The sequence below is a fragment of the Anarrhichthys ocellatus genome, unplaced genomic scaffold (genome assembly GCF_004355925.1).
Source record: "Anarrhichthys ocellatus isolate YVR2014 unplaced genomic scaffold, GSC_Weel_1.0 scaffold68, whole genome shotgun sequence".
Lineage (NCBI taxonomy): Eukaryota > Metazoa > Chordata > Actinopteri > Perciformes > Anarhichadidae > Anarrhichthys > Anarrhichthys ocellatus.
The window spans coordinates 1,936,371-1,962,913 of NW_022280098.1; the positions used below are offsets into that span (position 1 = coordinate 1,936,371).

The window sequence follows — 26,543 nt, forward strand, 5'->3', positions numbered from 1 at the left end:
AGTTTTCTGAGCTCTTTCCTCTTATCATGCTGCTGAAAATTCAGAGTTGCTTGTGTAAACTAAGTTGTGTTGAATACCACTAAAGATTATGGAACAGCTGCTGCTACAGAATAGACCTGTGATAATGAAATTCTGCTGACTGAAGATATCTACATGGGAGAATGTGTTTCTCCACATCTACTGGGTATGAGTATGTACGAAGCACACATGTAACTATGAGTGACCTGTTCTTGACCTCCTCTTACATGTCGGCTGGTCTGTCACCTGTGAGTTTCCCACTCCTACGTGGCAAAGCGACGTATGGCTGGAGTGTTCAAGTAGTGCTGCGTTCAGGCGCTTCCCCACCTTCTTGTCTGGCCTCGAGGTAAGTACACAGCACTGTCCTGTTCATGTCTTTGGTCCACGTCTTTACAACCAAACATTCTCATGACATCCACAGATGTCACAAATGTGGATTCTGCTCTGCTTCCTCACTGGCACTTCATATGGTGAGTTGACTTTAATTTCTGGATTCACTTTTACTGAAATAGCAACCAAGTGAGCAACAGAGTTAAGGTGGTATGTTTTTGTTTCTTAGTAGGATTTACATCTTCTAGAGGTTTCCTCTCTCTTTCTCGTTAAACTTTCCTTTGTCTGACAGAATCACACACTGTATATCCGCTTGTTCCAGCTCTTCTTGAAGCTATATGGCGTTTACACTGAGTGAAATATTCAGACCTGAGTCCATGTCCTTTATGGGTGCAGTCTTTATTATCATGAGTTTTGCACATTCAGCCTGGCATATTTGGTATATTTCTCCAAGAAAGCTAAACAAAATGAATGGCTGATATTAATGTTCTGGCTGGGCTCACACTCTCAGAGATCAGCCATCTGCAGCCTGCAGTTCAACTTCACATTTCATTTCTCACCAAAAGGTCTCTGTGTAGCACATTTCCAGCCTAGATAGTCTGAAAAAATGATGTTTTGAAACTCCACGTAGAACAATGAGGGCTTCTCTTAGTGGTGTGCTGTCCATGTCCGCAGCGGCCCAGGTCTGCTTTAATGAGCTGGGCTGCTTTGATGACCTGCCTCCCTGGGGAGGCACTCCTCAGAGACCAGCCTCCGTCCTGCCCTGGCACCCAGAGGAGATCGGCACCCGCTTCCTCCTCTTCACCCAGAGGAACCGCTACTACCAGGCAAGAAAAGGCTTTCTTTTCAAGTCTATCCTCAAACAATACTCATATAGTTAATGTTTGCTTAAATGTCTCCTCTTGTCCATACTGGCCAAGTGTGGTTCAATATGCGGCTTCAAATCAAGTGTGTTTCAGTCACAGTCTTTTTAGTAATATAAGCTATATAAGCTATGTAAGCTATATACAGTACGTACTTGAAATGTTCAAAGCAAGGCTGTGGATGTTGTCCCCCTTTGCCACTTCAGACATAAGGACCAATTACAGCAAGCGTTAATGCTTAGTTAAAGAAGGGGTGTAAGAAAATATCGAGTGCGTGATACTGTATCCATTCTCAAAAACACTCAATCAATTTTTGATTAAAAGTTTATCTGCAAAGATGAACTCAGTCAACACTTTGTGCCCTCTCACGGTAGTGCAATGATGTTGGATGTTAGAGGGGCTGTGATAAATCCAAAAGCAGATCCCACTGGTCTGATTGCATTAAAAAGTATGTTTTCTTGAATCAGATTTTATGTATATGGTGGTGTGTTCTTTATACTATTAAACTCACTGCTCAAAAATTTGATTTAAAAAAAATGGCCTTGCTTATCACAATATATTGAACCTTAATCCCTGTGTCATAATGTGTATCATATGGCCAGATCCTTGCCAATACACAGTCATAGTTTTCATGTACATATGGGCATGCAAGTATTGGGACAGAATTATTAAAAAATGTAAACCTATCTGTTAAGCTTTCTGTGTATTCATCTTTGCTTTTCTGTTGAAACTGTCAGGAGATTAAGGCTGACAAATCTATGGAGGTAACAAACTACAGCGGGAGGAGAAAGACTCGATTCATCATTCCTGGTTATTTGAAGACAGGAGACGAGGACTGGCCACAGGAGATGTGTAAGGTAAAAACACCAGATGTGAAGTGCACACGATGAAAAAATGAGCTGCTGAAACTTTGAACTCTTAATCTGGCCTTCGGGGCCGTGTTTACACAAGGAGGCCCACACCCCAAAATGAGGATGGGGTGTCTGTCGAGCCCCGTCTCTCTAACTATTTTAGTTTAGTTTATGGTAATCTCATATAGCACACATTTGTTTAAGAATAGGCACGAAAATCCCGATACACACTATTCTATTGATCTTCTTTCCTTACTTTAATAATGAATATTCTAACAGAGATAAAACATTCAGACACCAAATGTTTTATTTACATGTGAAAGAGTTTGAAGGACATGATTCAAACATCCTTTCAGTGAACGTCCGCACAGTGTCACATGACAGAAAACTGTTGAACTTGATGTTGAATAGTTTCATTATTGAACTCTAAATATTGAGTTAGTCTCTCTGATTGAAGAGTTTTAAACTGTGATTAGTTCAGCTGATGTTCCAGCAGTGCTAACCCTAGAGACAAACCTTCTATTTCTCTTGTGAAGTCTGAAGATCTTTGCTAAAGCAACATGTTGCCTGTAAACTCTAGCTTGTTCTCGGCTGCTTTTATTGTGAAACTCTTGACACTGAAACAGGAAATGGCTGATTCTTCTCTTCTCATTCAACTGCTGCTCAGAGGATCTTTGTGTCTTTCACTGGTCAGTCTGGTTGGACCATTCTACAGCGTTTTGTTCTCCGGCTACGAAACTAAATAACAGCTAATAGTAAAAAAGACTTTCTACAGATAAAAGCATCATTCAGACATAGATAGTCCTCTCACACATCTGACTGGACACAGTCAAGCTCTGTGGTGGCAGATTACTAAGTGTATACAAATAAAGGCCTGCCGCTCTATTTTAGCTCTGGTGATCAAAATAGTAATAGCAAACTATTTTGCATTTTTCCTAATGAACTATGAAGGCAAATCACTGTCAAAATCCGAGAGCGCAAATGAGATCCACACGCATGCGTGTAGAGGTCCCGTACGTGCAAATTAAACAGCCGTGAGCGTATTTTACTTTGACGAGCGCTTTTACATTACTCCGCGCAGAATTACTCTGCTCGCGCGAGCAAAATTGCGAGGAGAAAACCATGCTTTGAGCGACTACTATCACTGCTCTTCTGCTCGCAAAACTTTTACTTGCTCGCTCGCGAGTTTTTCAACTGCTTGCGAGTAAATTTTCTTTTTAACGCTAAGTGGGCGGACCCAGTCACCATTGTATAACTAAATTGAATTGGTTACAATCCTTGTCTTTAGAGTGGCCGGATATCACTCTGAAACAGACGCTAGGTCTGTGTTGAAGGTGGTTATCAATCTGCCACTATTCACTCCACTACAGAAGTAAATGTTCTACATTTGTCTTTTTTAAACTGTTCAGACAGTAGATCGGCTGATGAAATACAAAGTATGTTATTAGTGTTTTGAAATACAATAATTAAAAATATGTTTTTTGGAGCCAAGGTTAGGAACCACTGTTTGTATATTAACTGTTTGCCAAACTTAAAACACTGACAAGTAATTAGTGGATGAAAAATGATTCATTAGTTTCAAAAAGAAAATCTATTCGCGAGCGAGCAAACTCGCAGACAAACTCGCAGACAAACTCGAAGAGCAGTGATATTAGTCGCGCGCTAGGGGACGCCCCTCGCGCTCAAAGCATGTTTTTTTCTTAAAAGCGCTCGTTAAGGCGTCTCGACAGCACACGGCTGTTTAATTTGCACGCGCGGTACCTCTACACACGTGCGCGCGTGGATCTTATTTGCGCTGAGCTAGCCACAAACTGGTTGCCACTCAGTGAAGGTCTGTGGTCCTGGGGCAGCCATCTTCTGTGCGGAGCAGGAAAACAATGAACTGATCTAGAGAAACATATTCAATTCTGTCTATTTAGAAGGATAATCATGAAAAGGATTTTCCTTGCCGTTGCCTTCAGCATATGAGCACAATGTTAGTTATTTTCTTAAACCCTTAGTGGGTCAGTTCACCCAAGTTACAAACAAAACAACACGAAAACATACAGGCAGACAAATTGAATCACTTCCCTGTTGTATTGATCCATGAAAATATGTTTGATTTTATTTGTTCAGATTTCCGTCTCTGATATTTCTGCTTCCACACCACTACAATGAACGGGGGAGCAATTTTGTTTGTGGGTCTCACAACATTGATAAAAGATTTTTTTCAACAACAACACGTCTTTCGTGGATGAGTGTCTCTGTTGCTGTGGATAATCCACATAGCGTGGTGACAACAGTTATCCTGGAACTCCTCTCTGCCTCAGAAATGGTCCATTTGCAAACACAGTGAGGTCTGTAGTCTAACCAGGACATGTTATGAACACCACAACACAATGGTGTTCACTTGCATTGTATTGGGTTGACAACAGAAAAATAAGAAACCGTTAAGTCAAAACTCAAAACTATCTGCAGAGCCTTACCTCTATTACCCCTCTATGGACTAGAGGCTGGATGATTCTCAAAGTAATTGTGAATAAAATAGAGGTCCTTATTATCAGCCAAAGATTATCAAAAGACCCTGCAGCAGTGTGTGGGACCTTTACCCTCTAAGGGCATTGAAAGTCATTTGAATGTTCTGTGAAATTAGTCTAGGCATTGGTGACTTCACAGCTAAGATTGGAAATGGTTGTGTAGCTTAAAGTTGAACAGCTAGCCTAACCAGTGTTAACTGGATGAAGAAAGACCATGTCTGTCTTTGCCCTATTGGAATAGACATTTTAGAAATACTCTCAACACTCGCTTGTATTCCTTTGCTTTTAGTAACTGATGCTTTTGCTTTTTTTGTTTATGTTATTTATCGTTAATTCTATTTTGTTCTATTTTGTTACTGTTCTGCCTGTTTGATATTTAATGCTAAATGCTTTTACTGTGAAGCACTTTGTATCTTTTATTTTGAAAAGTGCTATATGACCAAACTTTTTACTCATTTACTTACTAGGTGTAAGAAATAAAATATGCTTTTGGAAATTGGGTGAAGTGACCCATTAACCTTAAATCTTGTGTTGACTGTTTTAGGTTATGCTGAAGTGGGATAATGTGAACTGCATTGTTGCGGAGTGGAAGAAAGGTGTGAAGACTCAGTATGCCCAGGCTGCCAATAACGCCAGGGTGGTGGCTGCCCAGGTGGCATCCATGATCACATTCCTCATGGTAAATACAGCACCTCATTAACCATCACTGGCATAATGTCTGTATTCCTATACATCAGCATCCCTTCTCAAGGGGAGGGACATTTTGGGAAATAGCCTTTGTTGCAGTCTGATTCCTTGTACAGAGATACGGCAGGTAGGTTTTTAAACTGTTGATAATGTTGGGCTAATGGTTTCCCACTGCTTCCAGTCTTTGTCCTAAGCAAGGCTTTCTGTATCTCTTTCGTGGACACAGTAAGATAAAACAGATACCTATATTCCATCTGACTCCAAGTAAAGGCCTGTACACACCGGGTACGTAATGAATAAACAACATGAAAATGTAAAATACTTGCCAAATATTATATTTCTAGGACTTTTAATGTGAAAGGTAAGAACGGAAGGAGTGGCTGCCTTTGCCAAGGTTGACAGGAGTCGTTAAGTCTGGTTGTCTTGGTTTATTTGCGAGAGAAGTCTTGAGACAAGCCCAGCAAGACAGTTTTGCTGAGGAGTTCAACCTCTTGTGTGCCTGTAAGCCAGTATCTGCCACCAGTAGGCTGCTCTCCCTAGCCCCAGAGTATGATGAGGCTGTGGATCTCATCCGAGTTGGAGGAAGGCTCCGCCGCTGCTAACAGCTAGAGCCAGATGCCATCCCTCCAGTCGTACTGGACCCTCGGCATAAAGTGATCCAGCTCATCATTCAGGACTTAGAGAATCAGAGTGCCTCTTTGCAGAGCTGTGCTGCAAATACTGGATTCTGCATTGCTGTGAAGCTGTGAAACGCCATCAGCACTCCTGCCCGGACAGCCAGAGGTGGACAGCCATTCCAGTTGTGCCCAGGATGGCAGACCTCTCCCAATCCAGACTGAGGCTGCTGAAGCCCCCATTTTACTCCACAGGCACAGACTGTTTTGGGCCCTTCACAGTGAAGGTCGGCCGTCGCCACAAGAAGAGATGGGGCATACTGTTTAAGTGTCTGACAACACGGGCTGTGCATCTAGATGTTTTGTCTAGCCTGGACACTGACTCCTTTTTGATGGCTCTACGCCACTTTATTGCACGAAGAGGCAAACCAGCGGAGCTTCGCTCTGACCAGGGCACTAATTTCAAAGGAGGACAGAGAGAACTCGAGGAGGCATTTAAAACTATCCACCCTACACTCCAGGCTCATCTGGCTAAACACCGGATAAAGTTTAAATTCAACCCCCCAGGTGCACCACACTTCGGAGGTGTCTGGGAGAAAGAAGAGAGATCAGTTGTGCTGTACACCACCATTCAGACCCAAGCTGTCCCAGAAGAGGTCCTAAGGACAGTACTGATTGAAGTAGAAGGGATTTTAAACTCCAAACCACTGGATTATGTGTCAACAGATGTGGCGGATGTTGACCCAGTCACCCCCAATTTGCTACTCATGGGGCGGCTGGACCCGTCACTACCACAGGCTGTGTATGCAGAATACGAGCTTCTCAGTCGCCGACGTTGCAGATAGACTCAGGTGTTAGCTGACCAGTTTTGGACACATTTCATCCAACACTACCTTCTGACTCTTCAGACCCGGTCTAAGCGGCATAAGGACCCTGCACAGCTGCAACTGGGAACCATAATCATGGTGGTGGATTCCCAGTTGCCAAGAGCTCAGTGGCCACTAGGTCATGTTACTGAAGTCATCCCAGGAACAGATGGAAGAGTCTGGACGGCAGTTGTCCAGATCAAAGTCAAGACCTATACCAGACCAGTCGCTCGCCTTGTCACCCTGCCTACCATCCCAGATACTGATCCGGTCAGTCCTTCTAAGAGTTGCAAATTGGTTGGGACAAATTAGGGGGCGGCTGTGACGAAGGACGACCTCCATAGATGAGTTTCGGAGAAGCAGCCGAGCAGGAACCGCACTACGCCCCTTGCTGAAGAGGACGTTAGCTGCTAGCGGATTAATATCACCGGCATTGAGTTGGAGAAAAGGCTTTGACGAGAGTGGCGGCACAAAATGACGGCCGTGTCTGTAAATAGATTAAAGCAGTGGCGGCTGGTGGAACATTTTCTAGGTAGGGCCATCCAATCAAACATCCCAGTATGATTTAATGCAAAACAAATTAAGGTATCAAACACGCATTACTACTTTGCAGTTAAATATTTAACATTTATTCCAACATGAAAAAAAAGCAGTAAATAACACTTTGATAAACATGTCAGGACATCATATTTTTGTCCCCCTCACAGAGAATTCTGTATAATATATATATATATATATATATATATATATATATGTCCCCAACCTCCCTCGGGATCTGTGAGAACTTCTTCCGGAGGTGGGAGTTAAAGACCTCCCGGACAGGGTCCTCCGCCAGACGTTCCCAGTTCACCCTCACTACACGTTTGGGCTTTCCGGGTCTTTCCAACCGGTTCCCCTGCCATCTGATCCAACTCACCACCAGGTGGTGATCAGTTGACAGCTCTGCTCCTCTCTTCACCCGAGTGTCCAAGACATACGGCCGCAAATCAGATGATACGATTACAAAGTCGATCATTGATCTCCGGCTTAAGGTGTTCTGGTACCAGGAACACTTATGAGCCACCTTATGTTCGAACATGGTGTTCGTTATTGCCAAACCGTGGCTAGCACAGAAGTCCATTAACGAGCTATCGATTAGCTATCGAGGTGATGTTCCACGTCCCTACAGCTAGTCTACAGCTAGTCTATGCTGCCGGTGATCGGCTCGCCCAGGCCTCCGGCCTGACCCGCCGCCCGGTCTGCATTGCACCCGACACCGATGCTTGTCCCTGCGGGTGGTGGGTCCACAGGGTGGCTGCTCCATGTTGTTTCTTCGGGCTGAGCCCGACCGAAGGCCCGGCCATCAGACGCTCGCCGACGAGCTCCCCTCCTGGGTCTGGCTCTGGGAGGGTGCCCCGGTTTCCCTGGTCCGGGCGAGGTGGCTGAAGACCGTGGGCTGCTTATCATTAGGGTCATTTTGAACCGCTCTTAGTCTCTTAGTGAGACCTGTTTGCCTTGGGAGACTAGGGGCTACTGCTACAACATAGCTCCCAGGATCACTGAGCCACTCAAACTCCTGCACGTTAAGGTGGCGATTAGCGGAGAAGAATAGAATAGAAACCCTTTTTATTGTCATATACACGAAATTTGACTTCTGCATTTGACCCATCCCTGTATATAGGGAGCAGTGGACTGCCAATGATAGGCGCCCGGGGAGCCTGGGGTTCAGTGTACACTTCGACACCGATGACCTTCCGGCTCCCAGACAACCCTCCTAACCCAGTGAGCCACGGTCGCCCCAAGATAATATAATATAACATGTTTATTTATTGAGATGCCCCTATGGACCTTGTTATAGGGAGGTAACAATCAGGAGAAGTAAACATGAAGTGTAATTAGGAATAATGGTGTTAAATTAAACTATGATGAGTTTTCACTGTTAATTTACCATCTCAATAAAATGTTGATACCTCCATGACCAAGTTAAGCAGATGAGACTGAGGACAACTATGTAGAAGAAAAGATGTTCACTTTATCTAATATGTAGCTTGACAGAGTTCTCCATGTGTGTCCTCATGTTTCCTTACTTCCTCAGACAGGTGCTTCATGTCCATCACTCCCGTAGCTGTCCGTGCTGGATCTGTCCCCGTTGTTTTAAAAAGCTAAATAAGTTATTAGCATGACGTCATCCAGCTAGCCAAACCTGTCTGGTGTACAGCTAGTAGTGAAGCTTCACATGTACTGCTTCCCTTTCCTGCTAGTCTGCTGTCTGATTGTGAGGTCAGGCTGATCTGGGATCAGCTCTTTAACTGCAGAATCTCCGCCAACGTTCTCTTCTCAAACGGGTCTTGGAGGAGTAGTGCTCGCGCTCGCCTGTAGAGACTTCTCCTGACGAGAACGCACAGCTCGGGGCCCCGAGCTGAATCTATTTGAGGGCGCTGATTGGCTAAAATGTATGTCACTCATTTATGTCTTTAATCAGCAATTGGCTAAACTGCTTCATAGACCCGCCTCCTGTGGGCCATTTCTCGATGGCCCCAGCGCTGCTGAAACATGCAGACAGGCAGAGTGGACGTGCAGGGAAAGCATATATTTTTCTGCTCCACATATCTGGAACAAAGTCCAAGAAAGCTGCAGGTCTGCTGAGACCCTCAGCTCCTTTAAATCAAGATTGAAGACTTTTCTGTTTGCTGCTGCCTTTAATTGAACCAGGTTCAATTAATATATTAATCAATTTCCTGCATTTCTGCATTTTACTACTGTATTTTATTTCTTACACTGTTTTTTAATGTTTTAATGACTGTTTTTATTGTTTCAATGAATGTTCTTAATTGTTTTTAAATCTCCTTTTCTTTTGCCTTTTGTTTTGATGCTTTTAATGGTTTTATGTGAAGCACTTTGAATTACCTTGTTGTTGAAATGTGCTATACAAATAAACTTGCCTTGCCTTGCCTATATTTGTGTATATATGGAACACAAGCGGAGAGAGAGGATGGATATCACATACCCCGGCTGAAGGACATACTCTATGTTGTATGCATGTTGTAGTAAATACAGTATCTTTGACTTTAACATGCATGTTGCATGACGCAGGGTAACTACACGCAAACGGCGGATAAGTTCCATATTATCGGACACGGCCCTGGAGCTCACGCTGCAGGAGATGTTGGTAGCCGGATCACTGGACTCACACGCATCACAGGTAACCCGGCCTCCATCGTGGTCTGATGTCACTCACTGTGTATAAACAAGAAACCACTATTGTGCATTGTCTTGGACTCTGGTTTATATGAGAATGATCTTGAAAACAGGACTTTTTGTGACAGTAGAATCTGGTTGTTTTTTTCATTCTATAATTTTGTTTTTGTTTTTGAATTTTAAAATCACAATATTTGTCATAATTGTCATAACATTTTGTGAAACAGTATTTGAACTAATCATTTGTCCACTGAAGAAATAAATTCCCCAGTGCTGCTACATGCAATGCCTACATGTACCAAGATGCATTGCACGTAAGCGGCGAGTTTAGTTACACAAGCTCTCTTTTAGTCCGATAAATAAACTCTCAAAATGTCAACAAAGGACATATTGTTACAACCAGTAACAATATGTCCAATAATATTGTTGGACAATATTACACAATAATTCTGGTTGTCAATTATGACAACCAGAAAATACAACCGTAAAACTTCTGAATTCAAGTTTCTCTTTTACACCAAACTAAGACTTAGAATAAGCTTAACTGTATGGTTAACTCATCTTCATTCAAACTGGACAGAAACCAAATGAAACTCAACAATGCCATAAATCCGTTAATCTTTCCAATATTCCAACAATCAGCAGCTCTGGTTTGGTCATAATAAATCCTTAATTCACAGAGTAAGATGTAAAAATATGATGACATTCATTACAGCCCATATTGTCTATGTCCCTGGGGCGCAGCTGCAAAATCTGTTGTTCTTCCAGTGAAGTTACAGAGAAGTCATTGGAGGCAAGGACGTTTTACAATTACAGAGTGCTACTTTAGCTTTGGTAGCTTTTTACAGTGCTTTGGCTGACTCAGCATGGACCCTCCAGAATCTGGTGGAGCCTTTGCTCAGTTTTGCACCGCCGATGCCAACAGTTCCCGGTCCAACGACAGAAAATGAGGACCTCGAGGATCATTCATCTGCGGATCTTGCTGTTGTTGGGGGAAAATACTAATTTTTATAGTCATGTTAATAATGTTGTATTACTAGCCAACAATGTACTCACTTCACATATTTATAATACCCCAGGGACTCAGAAAAAATGGGCTGAAAGCAAAATGTAGTCTGCAGCTTATCACATTAGCCTCTGGTTAGAAGACAGTTTGGACTTGGCTCATTTTGAATTGTTATTTCTGAAGGGGCAAAGGGCATTCCTATTTGACACCACTTTTTCATTTTGGCAATCTACAGCATCTTGATTTTGGGCTGAGGATGTTCTTCTCCGTTGCAGTCCATCATGTGATTTAGATCGCTGAGGCAGATATGTTTCTTCCTTCCTTTAATCCCTCTGTGATTTATTACCTTTCTTTTCTCAGGACTAGACCCAGCTGAACCTTACTTCCAGGACACTAATGACTCTCTACACCTAGACACCAGCGACGCCGCCTTTGTGGATGTCATTCACACCGATGGACTTCCTTTCAACTCCAAACTTGGTACATATACCACTGATTATCACAATGAATAGGATCAAACTGGACAGAATTCGCTCAATGTCTTACCTTCTTCTACTACTTTTTGAAACACTTAGTAAATTAGTAATATGTATTGTTGTAGTTTTACAATGTGACAATGCTTACAGAAAAAATGCAAAAAAACTATATTAAGTGCTCTTCAAAACAAATATCCATGTATTGTATATTTCACCATCTCTTTGCTGATTTCAAAAGTTGTATAATTGTTGAGTTGAGTTGAAAATAAGGGAACTGAGGCTTTATCATCTTGATAAAATGTTGGTCTTATCTGAAAAATCGTATGTCTTTGTCGAAAAAGTGATTTCTGTTTGCATCCTCTCAGGTCTGGGGATGTCACAATCTATGGGCCACATTGACTTCTACCCCAACGGAGGAGAACTGATGCCCGGCTGCTCCGCCAACAGAGGCAAACCCACTGACCTGGATGCCATCTGGGAGGGTGAGATGGAACGACACATTGACACATTTCAATAGACGAAATGGAAATACAATGATCACTTTTTCTGCGATCCAAACAAGGAATGCAGTCCTTCACACTTCCTTCACACAACGTCATGTTGGCTATTTAGCTTTCCTTCCATTGTTGTTTAGTTGTGCTGTTGATTCCCCAGAATATCTTAAGTAAAAAGACGTTAGTATCTGAAGTTTAGTGAAATAACTTAGTTTTGCATTTTCCCAAGGCATGGAATTTTTCGACTAATATTTTAAGGCAGCGGGGACACAGCATCACAAAATGATCATACAGTTGAATCAACACTTCGCTAAAACTGTTTCAGAAACGGAACACTACAACCTTCATGAAGGAAGGATGTATTGCAGGTTATGTGACCTTTGATATACTTTTTTGATATGTTCTACATATGACACTTCCAGTGTTCTCAAGTCTACAGGGTTCATCACAGGCACACTTCCTATACATAACAAAATGACTCATGCATCCTATCTTCTCAGCCATGCAACCTACAATGCAGAGCCACCTGTGGAATATTGGAGTTGTCCCAATGGAAAAATCATAAAGAAACCTCAGGCAGAGTAATTCCTGCTGGATCTATTTTGGCAAATATTTTCTAATATGGATGACGACAGCCTTCCTTTGACATGTGCCGCTGAGTAGCAAGCTCAAGTAGCAGCATTGGTGCCATGCCTGGGTCTGGGTCTGAAGGGGGGTGTTGTTGGTGTTGGGAACGTAAAGGAGCGTGTTTGGGTTATCAGCATCTAAGAAACTAAATTCTTGACATCAATAGAATTATTAATGTCAGTAACAATTATTAATGATTATTAATAATAACGGGGCACCACCCTGCGAACAGGGACCAACAACCAAACAATAAAACTAAGTCTCATGATTAGCGTTCACTCATAATGTCAATAGTCTGAGTACTATTACACATTCAGAGTGAAAGTGAAGGTTTATGTTCGAGCACAGGCCACTACATCCAGTTATTATTACACACATATGCACAAGTAATCACAGACGACTGCTCTTTAAAATATAACAGAGTTCATTAAATAAAATAATAAATGATCAAATCAAGTAATATCAAAATCAACAAACACTATCATACAATTATATGTCTAATACCTAAAGTCAAATGAATAAAGTGGGGTAAGGATATGTATATAGATATATGTACATGTGTGAGTGTGTGTGTGAGTGTGTGTGAGTGTGTGGAAACGAAGGGGGGGGGCCTACTCAAACAGTGATGGTAGGTAACCTAAACAGGGGCTTGTGAGCCTACAAGCAAAGATGGCGGAGTCTATTGACCCGCAACAAGATAGCTGAGAGGTGGCTACGTGTAACCACGTGGGACGGCGCACAATGTGGGTTGGGACAATAGAATACGCGACCACGTGTCTGAGAGGTTCACCCAAAATCAGTGAATCTAACTATGTGTATGCGGGTTAGTAGGAAGAGAGGTTGACAGCGAGAGAGAGAGAGAGAGAGAGAGAGAGAGAGAGAGAGAGAGAGAGGAGCTCTGAGCGCGGTGCTCGGCGCTGCAGTGAGAATGTGAGGAACAGCTGATCACTCGTAAACTCTGCGGTCGGATTCTGAACCGACCGGTCACGCTTGTACGGTGATAGTTGCGGTTCTACATCTCACTCACAGAGCCGATTTAAAGAAGAGATAATAAAACCAAACAAAATAAAATAATCCCCAAAACAAAACAGATCTTTATCACTGCGGTGAGATGCGAGTATTGCTCTCTTATCACCCCGAAACTCGGTCGGCGAGACGAGGCTCCGCCGCCGTGGTTTTGGTCTTTGCAGTGATAAAATCACAACCTCCACATCTACTAGCAGCGATGGATCTAATGCAAACAGTTACAGCAGGAAATACACAATATAACGGGACTCCGTGGTCCGCGATGCTTGCGCAATAACACGTTATAACACGACAGTAACTTAACGTAACAAGATACAGGAATAACAACGACATAACGAATAGGCTAAATTAAGCTAATGCTAAGCTAAGCTAGGCCCAGATACCAGTAACTCTTACTTGTAGAAGCTTCGTTCGGTAGGGTCTGTTTCCAGTGGTAGGAATCACTCAGTCCTCGAGTAGTGTGGTCATCCAGCATGAGATTTCTTGCAGACCCCAGGTCAGGCGTTTTGGTGAAAGGAAGGAACTTGGCTGCTCCTTTGTTTGAAAAGCAGGTGTGAAGGTCTCAGCCAGCCAGGAGAGCAGGGTCAGATCCCAACATTGGCACAGCTGAATCTGCTACTTTTGATCCTATAGATAAAAGAGGGAGAGTGAGAGCCAGGGCTGCATAGCTGGAGGTCTTGGATAGTCTGGTGTTTGCCCTGCACTGGAGGAGAAAACAACAGTCTGTCTCTTCCTGACACTGTCTCTTTGTCACACATTCTTACTCTGACTCTAGATTCCAACGTGTCCTTATCCCTATTCTCTTCAGTAGAAGCGGCCGGCATCCATGTTGACTTTTGCGTATAATCTTGACATGAAAGGTTTGCGCGCGGCTAACATTGTAAAACAAGGTAAAACGTTGTGAAACTGTCACGGTTAGGTTCAGACAACAAAATGACTTGGTTAGGGTTAGAAACATAGTGGTGTGGGTTAAAATAAGTATGTCTCTTATGTAACATACATAACAGGACGTAACATAGACTCAGTAACGTCAGTGGCAATAACTCAACTTTTGCTTCCACATGGGACATGAACAGCGGCATCCTAGGTTAAAGTCCTGTGTTTGTTTGAATCATCCACCTCTGATTGCCTTCAAAATTATCGCAGGAAATTCCATTATATTTGAAAGTCTTTCTCTCAGTTGACAGATTCAAACACCCAAATCATTCTCATCAGATCATAGCAAGCTATCTGAAATCTAAGATTTAAATCTACATTCACATCTCTTCACATATTCCTCATTACATTACCCTCTTTTAATGCCACATCCATCTTACTACTTCTCTTCTTCCCTATCATCTCCTGTTCCAATCTTTTTACCAGGTACCAAGAAGTTTGATGCCTGCAACCATGCCCGGGCCTACGAGTACTACAGCGAGAGCATGGTTAAAAGCAAAGGCTTTGTAGGATTCCCCTGCTCTGACAAGGGCAGTTTTGCTGCAGTAAGTCTTTGGTACAGCTAGTGTTAAAATAGTGCTTGTCAAACTGGTTATTCTTTTTGCAAGCTTTACTTAATGAGACATTAGTAAATTACACATTCTACAGACTTAAATATTGTCTGTGGTTGGTGCATGTTCAAACATTTTTAAGTAATTATTTAAGTTGTGGCCACGGTAGGATCAGGTAGAGTTCTATCAATGCTACGATATATAGCTTCAAAGTTTCCTTTCCTGCCTCCTATAGTCTAAAAAACCTTAATAACCCTTGATAAGAAACACAGAATCATGCTTAATACTACTGCCATATAACATTAATCTATGTTGAATGTAAAAACACTCCTTTGCAATCCAAATTTTACTTCTATTTAGTACAGAAGTACTTAACTAACTATACTTAACAAAATTATGCAAATTCGGTCAGATAAATATGGTAGTGTAAGAAGTACAATATATACTTCTAAAACGTTGTGTAGAGTTAAACAAATTCTTAAGTAAAGCACTTTTTAGTACACAGTTAGCATTTCTAACTTGTACAGTATTTGAGTTCATGTAGCCTACGTACAGCAACACATGACATGTTTCTTCAAAGGTGAGAAATTGGGTTAGAAGCCACCGAGCCTTAGTGGCTGGTCAGAGCAGAAAGTGGCACGGGGAAACTCATTGGTGTCCTTGTGAAATCAGTGGTGCTGCGTGGTTACGTACTGGCTACATACTTCCAGAGCTACTGTGGCTAGCAAGCTACATGCTACATAGCTGGTAACCTGCCAGCACTAGCCACTCACAACAGCAAGCATAACTAGCTTGCTTGCTAACTATCTTAGTCAATTAGTTTGTTTAAGAGATGTATTTTGTACCACCAGATCCTGTCTCATTACTGACGTTGAACCATGCCACATCATAACAGAACAGAACAGGGTGACATCAAATGGGATCATTCAACACAGCTAATATGAAAGCTGTCAGTTTGGTCTTTGGTTTGTCAAAGTTCGCTAAAGTTTAGAAACTGTAAAAGATCTCAACTAATTGCAGCGATTCCACTGTAATGATTGATAACAGACATTTAGTTAGTTCATTTTTGAATGAACTAACTAAACTCCTGAAATGAATTAGGGTCAATGGAATCAAACTGTTAGTGTAGAACAGGCATTCATTACAGTAACAGTACATGAAAAGTTGTATGAACTTGGATTTGTAGATAAAAATAGTGTCTAGAGGAGCTTTAATGATCCCAGCAAAGCTTCTGGTGGTACAAGCACACAGACGAGGGATCTTGGAGGCATTTTATGGCCTCCATTCAGAAAGTGACTCAGAAGGAGAAGGGGGCCATATCTCCACCATCCCAGCATGTGTATGGGACTGCCACCTGTTGCTGTATGACACTGATATGGCTGTGAACCATTTCTTTGGTTTTAGAAGTTGATTCGGCAAGATTGGATTTTTTGTTGCAGCTGAAGGGGCGATGTAAATGGGCTTCCCTCATGTCTTCCATAGGGAGAGCTTGTATCTGCAGCTGTTGGTGTTAATGACAGTTTATTCCTGCTTTGGACACATGTCCTGATCAAAGGAGGCCGGGGGAGCGCCGAGCATGACCTCATATGACAGCACCTCCTTGTTGTTCACCTCGTAAACGCTCTCCGGTGTTATTTCTGCAGCCATAGCTGACAGTAACAAAAACAGCCTGTTCCCACACTGTCACAACCAGCTACATTCTCCACCTTCATATTTATAAGGTGGCAGTCTGCAACATGGTAAAAGAAGTGTAGGGAAAAATGTTTTAGGGTTGTCACTTTTCCCTGACTGTTCATTGACTCACTCTATCACAGCGTGAGCTCATTCTTCACAACTCACCATGTCCTTGTCCCCACAGGGAAAGTGTTTCCCATGTGCAGACACATGTCCTCTGATGGGCCATTTTGCTGACAGGTTCACTGTGATTGATGGCATTTCAAAGACGAAGTACTTCCTCAACACGGGCAGTTCAGAACCCTTTGGCCGTAAGTACCCTGCCCTTCCTTGTAACCGTGACTTACACACAGTTTGTAAGAACTTGCTGAAAGATTTTACTGGGAAGAGCCACTGAAGCATTTCCATATAAATACTATCCAGAGAAAAAAAACGTCTCCAGTTTGGATATTTTTCATTCTGCTCAGTGTAAGGATAAATGGCATCATTTTCCACTCCACTAGGCATAGAACAATGTGCCTTGTCATCTATGAAAACAAAACCGTCCTGAAAATGACGTCCTAAAAAGTTTACATCCCAGAGTAGTCCTTGCCAAGCTTTCAAGTTTTTAGGGTTTTCAGGAGGCGTTGTACATGTTTAGCCCGCAAGGCAGACTATAATGCTGCGATATTGAATGAAAGTGAAGCAAGGCCATAATTATAATATACAATGGGGGGACACATGTCCCCTCAATATATAGAGGAAGAACATTTGTCCCCTCAAATAAACGTGAATGACATTAAATAGGGGAGGACTTTTATTTAGGACACCTATAGAACACAGTATGCAAGCTCACAATCAATGTTTGTAATCTGCCACAAAACTAAGAATCAGTTGGCCATAAGGCAGAATTTTTGTCTGTCAACTACAACAGAATATTAGGGCTACGTTAGTAAACAAGAATAATGTGAGGTATGGAGGATTAAGTCTTAATATTAGCCCATAGGGTTCTAGACTGCTTTGAATGGGGGGGCAGTCAGAGACGTTGGTTGGTCACCAATGACTAGTGTTCATTTCAGTGTTCTTCAGCTAACGTGCATTGTCTGGTGTTTTTATCTAAAGCTATCTCCCAACGAATACCGGCAGGCTGTGTTATCAAGTGGCTTTCCACAAGGACATGGAGTAGCCCTCCAGGGGGGGAAATTTGGCCATAAAAGCCCAAATTTGTTGACCTCTGGCAATATTCCATGATATACACTAATCTTAATTATTATACTGTGGCTCAGTAGTAGAGCGGGTTGTCCTTTAATCAGAGGATTGTCTAGCTAGTTCATGTGTGGTGTTTTGTTGATGTAACCACATTTTAGCCGGTTGAAAAGAGGGCCAAAATAAAAAAGTATTTTTTATTATCGTAAGATGACAGTTAGAGAATTACCATTGCTTCGCTTATTATTATTATTATGATAATGTGTTAAATGGAGTACATCATTTCTCAATAATCTAACCTTTATTACCTTGCTTTACACTGATATTACAAGACAGCAGATATTACGAGACAGCAGAAAGCAGGTCAAGTCAAGTCAACCTGATGTTTCCATACACATAGATGATCCAATTCACTTTCACACAGTGAAACAAACAGCTTATTAATTAAACTCTAGATACCCAGAGCCCAGTTATCGCTGTAGATTCCGATCGGTGCACCCATAGTTCATATCAATTAATTTGTCTGTTGAAAGATTATTTGTTCATATTTTACCAGCACTAAAGGTGTTCACTATCTGAAGGTAGCAGGTAGACTGCAGGTGTCTTTTCCCTGTGTTCTTTGATAATCCCCACCCATGGAAAATGATGCATGTATCAAGTTGTTCTGACACTATGGGGAAATAATGTAACTGTTATTACGTCCTATTTCTCTCCATCTCTAGGTTACAGCTACAGAGTGATGGTAACCCTGGATGGTCCCAGCTGGCCTAACCCAGGCTTCATGTATGTGGCACTGGCTGGAAACACTGACTGCACCCAGGAGGTCAAGCTTCATGCGTAAGAACATTATAACACTGTTCTGTGGAACACACCAAGGGGGTTTAGTCCATGAAACATTTCTGCTTGTTGTCTGGATGTTGTGCTTCTCGTTGTTGACCAGGCCTGGGAGCTTGAACAACTGTACCGTCTCCTATCAGACCACGTGACTCCCTGCTGCCTAAATGATACTCACGGAACACAGCATTGTACAGCTCAGCCACAGGAGCACCTTCTACTGTATTCCTCCTTGGCAGGGCAGGAGCACAATCAGTCAATATAACAATTTTTACTATTATTATTATTTTTTTACAATAGGTAACACACATTTATCTACCAGGATCCCTGGCAGTCTTCTGTAGATATGTACAGACATCCAGAGAGGGACATCTGATCATGTGGCTGCTGGTCATAAACTTCAACAGTTCCTCTATGTGGATGAGGAATGGAGAGTAAGGTGGGAGGAAAAGTGAAAGTTCAATTTAAATTCAATACAATTCTTCAAAATTCAATACAATTTAATAAAATTCCATAAAATTCAATTTATTTTTTAAAGCCCCAAATCACAAATTGATCAGAGGGCTTTATAATCTGTACACATACGACATCCTCTGTCCCAGGACCCTCACATCGGAACAGGAAGAACTCCCCCAAAAAACCTTTAACGGGGAGAAAAGAGGAGGAGACCTTAGAGAGCAACAGAGGAGGATCCTCTATCAGGATGGACAGAAGTGTGATAGATGTCATGTGTACAGAATGAACAGCATAACAGAGTTACAACACATTCAATGCATATGACAGAAATTATTCATATAATGAATGAGTAGTAAGCAGAATAATGATGGTAAAATTACAACTACCAGTAGAAGTGGATATATATATATAATGATAATGAAAGCAGTAATAGTATCGGTAATAGTAATAGAAATGCAACTACTACTACTAATAATTTAGGCAGGGCCATGGCAGGAGACAGGACCGGGGTTCAGATATAACCACGATCCATGGAAACCTGCGAGGCACAAAGACTCTGGGGAAGAAGAAAAGTTAGTAATGTGCATTAATGAGATATGAATTAATACAGAAGGAGAGAGAGAAGAGGAGAGAGGAGCTCAGTGTATCCTAGGTAGTCCCTCGGCAGTCTAGCCCTATAGCAGCATATCTATGGGCACCATCCTGGGATGACCTGTAAACCAGTCTGTGTCTGGAAGAGAAATACAGTATGCATGATATTATTATATGTCCTATCTAACTTATCTATAAGAGCTGAGGACTGAAAACCTATACATGGCACTGGCCATGTAATATATGGGAGGGAGCAGCTGGGCTCTGATGCAATGGTTTGCTCCTTATGTTTACATAAAACAGAATAATGTTAAAGTAGTCAGAAGTAGGATGTTTTTGTTAAAATCAACTTTGAACATCCATCCATCCATTGTCTTCCGCTTACCGGGGTCAAGTCGCGGTGGCAGCAGGCCAAGCAGGCTGACTCAGACTTCCCTCGCCGAGGCGTTCTGGGGGATCCCGAGGCGTTCCCAGGCCAGCTGGGAGATGTAATCCCTCCAGCGTGTTCTGGGTCTTCCCCGGGGTCTCCTACCAGATGGACGTGCCCGGAAAACCTCCAGTGAGAGGCGCCCAGGAGGCATCTTGATTAGATGCCCTAACCACCTCAACTGACTACTTTCGACGCAAAGGAGTAGCGGCTCTACTCCAAGTTCCCTCCTGATGACCGAGCTCCTTACCCTATCTCTAAGGCTGAGCCCGGCCACCCTACGGAGGAAGCTCATTTCAGCCGCTTATAGCCGTGACCTTGTCCTTTCGGTCACAACCCAGAGTTCGTGACCATAGGTGAGGGTAGGAACGTAGACCGAGTGGTAAATTGAGAGCTTTGCCTTCCAGCTCAGCTCCCTCTTCACCAAGACGGTCCGGTGCAGCCGCACCGATCCGCCTGTTGCTCTCCCGCTCCATCTTACCCTCACTCGTGAACAAGACCCTAGGCACTCCGTCCCCACCTGGAGGGAGCAATCCACCAGTTTCCGGGAGAGCACCATGGCCTCAGATTTAGAGGTGCTAACTCTCATCCCCGCCGCTTCACACTCGGCTGCAAACCGCCCCAGTAAATGCTGGAGGTCATGCTCCGAGGACACTAACAGAACCTTTCCAGGACCCCTCCCACGACTCCAAGAAGGCCAGATACTCCAAACTACTGCCTGATGCATAAGCACAAACAACAGTCAGAGCCTTGCTCTCCGCAACCCGTAGGCGCGTGGAGGCGACCCTCTCGTTCTCCGGGGAGAACTCCAACACAGCGGCGCCCAGCCGGGGGCTCGTGAGTATCCCCCTCCCGCCTCTCACCTTGGGCAACTCCAGAAAAGGACAAAGTCCAACCCCTCTCCAGGAGCTTGGTTCCAGAGCCAGTGCTGGGCGTGGAGGTGAGTCCAACTATATCTAGCTGGTGCCGCTCCACCTCCTGCACCAGCTCCGGCTCTTTCCCCGCTAGCGAGGTGACGTTCCACGTCCCTAGAGCTAGTCTATGCTGCCGGCGATCGGCTCACCCAGGCCCCGGCCCGCCTCCCGGTCTGCATTGCACCATTGACAACATAGCTCCCAGGATCACTGAGCCACTCAAACTCCTCCACCACATTAGGTGGCGATTCACGGAGAAGCACTTTGAACATCCCAGAAATGGAAAACTCCACAACATGACTTTTGCCTTGTGGCTTTTTGTTCGCACAGATCACATTTCACAGTAAGAGAAACCAATAAAAAACACGTCTAATATGACACAGAGATATGTTCTGGAGTGGTTGATCACACAGGAGAACATAGTTGTGCATATTGTTATTCCAATGAAAGTCTTTAAAGTATTTCATTGTATGAATGAGTCTGTGTAATTTTGACTGTGATCTGTTGTGACAGGGGCATGATGACTTCTGGAAGGACCTACGAGATGCTTATGGACGCTGATGTGGACGTTGGGGATGTGAAAGAGGTGAAGTTTCGGTGGAACAACCACATCCTGAACCCCTTGAAACCCAAGTACGGGGCAGCCAAGGTAGAGCTGCACAGAGGAAAAGACAAGAAGATGTAAGTTAGATGTTTCTGTAGTGACTGGTAGGTGCCACCTCTCACTCTTTAATGTGAGATGGCAAAGAGTTCAAATCAAGCAAATCTACACGGTGATATAATGTCATTTATCAGCCATGTTCACTATGCTCTTTGGTGGAAAAGACAAATTGGTGTACTTCCGTACTTGTTCGGCTATCTCTGCTACTCTGATGAAGTTATTCCCAGGGTGCTCTGAGGTTTTCAAAAAAATGCTCTTAGCATGTGGCTTTCTGATTTTCAAAGCAGCTCAGTTGAGAATATAAAGTTTCATGATAAGGAACTGCTGTCAGTATAATACATCTAACATTATTCTGTTGAAATTATTATATCCGTTTAATTGTTTGGACATTCTTTAGATGTCTTCCATTGAACATACAGTGACAATTAGGTAAAGTCAGCATGATTATGCTAAATGATGCTGGTAATAATAAGTCAACAGTAAATAGTGTATATTGTAGGTTCGTACTGTAAACTGTCAGCTGTTGGTAGAACATCACAAGAATCCATCGCCCAACAACAATGCACTGCTTTTCTTTATTTACAGTATATGAGTATGAGTTAGTTTCATCTTTGAAAATGGTTCTGTGTTTATGTTATGTTATAATATTAACAGAGTTACCAACTAGTGTATGTAAATGAATCCAGCCAATGTTTACTGCTCCCCTAAAGAAGTCTCACACAACACAACTGCTGGTTAACATATCACTGAAGTGGATTAGAATAGATTACATTATTATTTGGGATGGTAAAATGATTTTGATGGCTGTTAATTTCTCACTCTTAACTTTGCAGCTTGTCACTGTCATTTCTGTCTCTGCCCTTCTATTTACTTTGCCTGTATGTGTCATTGGATCGGATGAGAGTCTCAGATCATTAAGTCGATGTTGGCAATACAACTAGTGGTTTCATGAAGAGCCACAGGATGGGGGGGGGGGGGGGGGGCCTTCTAATTTTGACCCCGGTGTTTTGTCAATCTTTAGTTGTTTGGGATCCCTCAGTCAGCCCCCACCACTGTATCTGTAACAATAACAATGATAATAATTGCAAAATGAACCATTTTCCCTTTAAAATACCTTCTTATCTCATTAAAAGCCAATATGTAGAAAGTGTTAACCCTTCCCTTTCCCCCAAACTGCATACATCATTGTAATTACACCAAATAAGGACATATTTAATATATTTTATATGTTACACAGACTATGCATGAACAAATATGCTCTCAGTGGCCACTTTATTAGCAATTAAGTATGTTTCTGAGGGGTGGTTAAGAGAGCCACTAACAGAGCATTAGGGTCTGAACAGAGCCGGGCTGTGTCTCTGTTGTCAAACTGGAGCACATGTCATAGACAGACTGTAGCCACTAGAGGGCAGCAGGAGACTGCCATAGTGCTCTTTAAGGGGGTGGGGTACAGTACATCTCCTTGTGAGTTTTACTTTCATATCATTATGATGCATCCATCAATAGAATAGGAATTATTTATGCTAATATATTTTTGGCTTATCAACCCAAACAGATTTCCAACAATCAGTGCAAATGTATTCCTCAATATTAATGTGAGTAAGACTGCTGTTTAAACATCCTCGTATGCACTAGATTAAAATTGGTACTTAAACCAAAGTATTAACTCATATTGTCTTCTATATTTTCTTTCCCAGCGTCTTCTTCTGCGGAACAGAGAACGTGGTGGAGAATGGGATCCAGAATGTGCTTCCATGCCAAGCTTGAGCCACAATCACCATCTTACTCTTTCAATAAAGATTTTGCATGCTGACCTTTTCAGCTCTTTGATTTGAGCCTTTTTGCTGAGCAGGATATAATAGCTTATGAATGCCAGACAATGAAGGGAGAAAGGGCAGAGGACTGAAGCAGATCAACTGAGAGTTCACTTGAAGAAACAAATAAAAGCAAAGAAAAGGAGGTGAAGAATGGTAATCTTTACAACATCTTTGTATTGACCTGAGCGATAAGAACTGTGAAAGAAGGAAATATTTAAAACCACAAATTCTGGCCTGAATGCAGAAATGGTAAATATACTGAATACTGCGAAACTACCACAAAGAAAGACAACACCACCACAAACAGATGCAAAACTACCACAAACAGATGCAAAAAGACTACAAAGAGATGCAAAACCACCACAAACAGAGACAAAACTACCACAAATAGATACATAACCACCATTATGAGATGCAAAAGTACCACAAAGATGAAAAAACACCAGAAGGAGATGCAAAAACCACCACAGAGATGAAAAACCAACAAAGAGATGAAAAACTCAAAGACATACAAATCTTCCTGGAAGGGGTTTAAAATGACCACAAAGAGACAATAATCTTGCTCCAGTGTAGGAGGGGTGGGGGACCTTTTACATGTCTTTGCCCATTGTCTCATAAGCCGTTCATGTACCCACACAAACACACAGCAAGTCCCTGCAAAGTAGGAATTAGACATAAAGACAAACACTGGTAATGCATAATATACCCTACTCATTTACTTAAATTTTCTTATCGATGTGCAAACACTGTTAATTCTCAAAAGATCTGTGAGCTGGGACTAAATCAGGGAGTGCATCTTTAAATGTAAGCTCACAATCTCTATTCATTATTTATCCGTCTTTGTAGTAGACTGAGAATTCACATAAATTCACATAAAAACCATCACTGACAACTTCATTGCTATTTATAGTGCCCCATTACTGCAGTGTTATTACTGTCACTTCAACAGGCTCAACAAGAGCCGCAGTACGAGGGATACTTCACATGTCCAACTGTTAGAGTCCCTTGTCTTTCTCTCTCCTCACAAAGCTAACTGTTCCTCACTGCTGCGGCCTGTCAGGACAAGGAGAGGGTAAATATTACCCTTATTGATGTTGAAAGACATCAGGCTCCATTTGTGCAAACACAAATCAACAGTAAATTACATGGTGAGATCACTGCTTTCTCCTGCTCATTTGGATACAGAATGGTCCCGGACAAAATCTTGTCTAATGTGTCACATATATCTGTAATTCCAAAAGGCCTCTACATGGTCCTGTGTGTATGTGCTGGGGAGTGTGTGTGTGTGTGTGTGTGTGTGTGTGTGTGTGTGTGTGTGTGTGTGTCTGCAAAGCACTTATTAATCTGTCCATGGCCTTTCGCTGGCTTATGAAGTCCTGATTGTGTTCATTGTTTTGGCTTCATTTATTTGAACACACACCCCGTAATCACGCTCGCAAATATACGGCTTTAAAAAGACGAGCTGCCATTTTCATCACGGCACTAACAAAGTGCATTTGAAATGGCTCTGACTTCCCCTGAGCAGAGCCATCAGTGCTCACACAATACCAATCAGAAGAAAAAACTCTCGGCTTCAAAGCTTCAAGATTGACTACATTAATAATATTAATAAAACAGCAAATTGAATGTGTGGGCTAAGAGGTGGGGGGAGAAAGTGTCTTGAAATCCTCCGAAGACATCCGTCTTTGTCTCTGACTCTTGTTTCTCTTTTCATTATTGGCTCATTGAAAGTGAAGGCTAATGACAAAATAGCGGGCTAATTCCTGTAATTATGTGTGTTTGTCAAAAGAAATTTGCGAATGACAGCGCTTCTTTCTCTGATCTTTAAGCCAGTAGCTTCGGGGGTGGCATTGTTACTAACAAAGCATTTATAGACAGGTCATGAATTAGTGAGGTATGGATGTAGGTGGCAAGAGAAAAATAGCTCCCCTGGGGAAAGCTTGCACAACAAACTTAACCCCTGGCCGTTAGCTGCATTGTATTGTTGCCAAGAACAATTGTGCATGAGCAGGGAGGTAAAGAATTCACATACACGTTGCTACGTTGAGGAAAAGTAAGAAATAAATGTCCAATAACAAGGACGTAACAGGAATGTTACATTATTATAATATGAGAGACAATGCTGAGAGGACCAGAGAGAAACAGTAAGCTACCAAAGAGTTTTGGCCATTTCAGTTGTTCAGCATCTTCCAGAAGCTGCCACATGAAGAAAGGTTAAGTCTATTTGATCTCCATAGTAAAACTATTTTGAATACCACAATATTGTTTGACCTTCATAATAAATTGATTCAGCAGAAATGTGAGAGTGTACAAAGGAATTTATTATGGTGAACAGGAAGGTAGAACAGCTGCTCACTCCGGCTGCCCAGGTCCTATCTCTGTGTCACGGTCTGAAGACAGGCAGCAGGGGATGGACCCAAACGGAACATTGGCAAACGAGTACAGAACTCCAAACATAAAGGAAGACAGATCCACAAAGAACAAAGGAACTAGGCTGGATTATGTCGTCACTACTGGGGAAGTGGGAACAGGGGACAAGGAGGTCTGGTGACGGCAGACAGGTGAAACTAATCAGGGCGCAGCAGACAATCTACAAAGGCAGGAAAACAAACAAAGGGGTGAGTGATCCTACAAAATAAAAGCAGGAATAAATAACACTAAACTAAAGTAAAATGTTTTTTTCTACAATATCTATTTGTGGAAACTACAGGGTGAGGTCAGGGCAACTAAGACACAACTAGATACAGAGGAGTAATGACTAGCTGAGCAGAGAATGAAGTCTCTCTCCGTCTGTGTGTGTAGAGCTTCTCTATGTTCTTTGTTCTCTTGGTTAGGTCACGGCTGCAGCTCTGCACTGCTCTCATACGGCGGTTACAGCTAATAACGCCTTCCTGACCGTCTGCATCACCACGTAAGCGTAGCGCCCACCCTCCAGTTCCCCCTCAG

The 26,543-nt window shown here is 42.5% G+C and overlaps 1 protein-coding gene across 1 annotated transcript; it reads left to right on the forward strand.

The window, feature by feature from the left end:
* Nucleotides 1–299: 299 nt before the first annotated feature.
* Nucleotides 300–23,588, forward strand: LOC116397565 (inactive pancreatic lipase-related protein 1-like). Its single transcript, XM_031873094.1, has 13 exons — nt 300–364; nt 440–488; nt 1,024–1,175; nt 1,949–2,068; nt 5,123–5,257; nt 9,818–9,926; nt 11,289–11,408; nt 11,770–11,886; nt 14,914–15,032; nt 16,897–17,023; nt 18,620–18,734; nt 21,633–21,800; nt 23,478–23,588. Exons 2-13 carry the CDS (start codon nt 440–442, stop codon nt 23,545–23,547), a joined length of 1,401 nt encoding a protein of 466 aa, XP_031728954.1. The 5' UTR covers nt 300–364; the 3' UTR covers nt 23,548–23,588.
* The last annotated feature ends 2,955 nt before the right edge of the window (nt 23,589–26,543 follow it).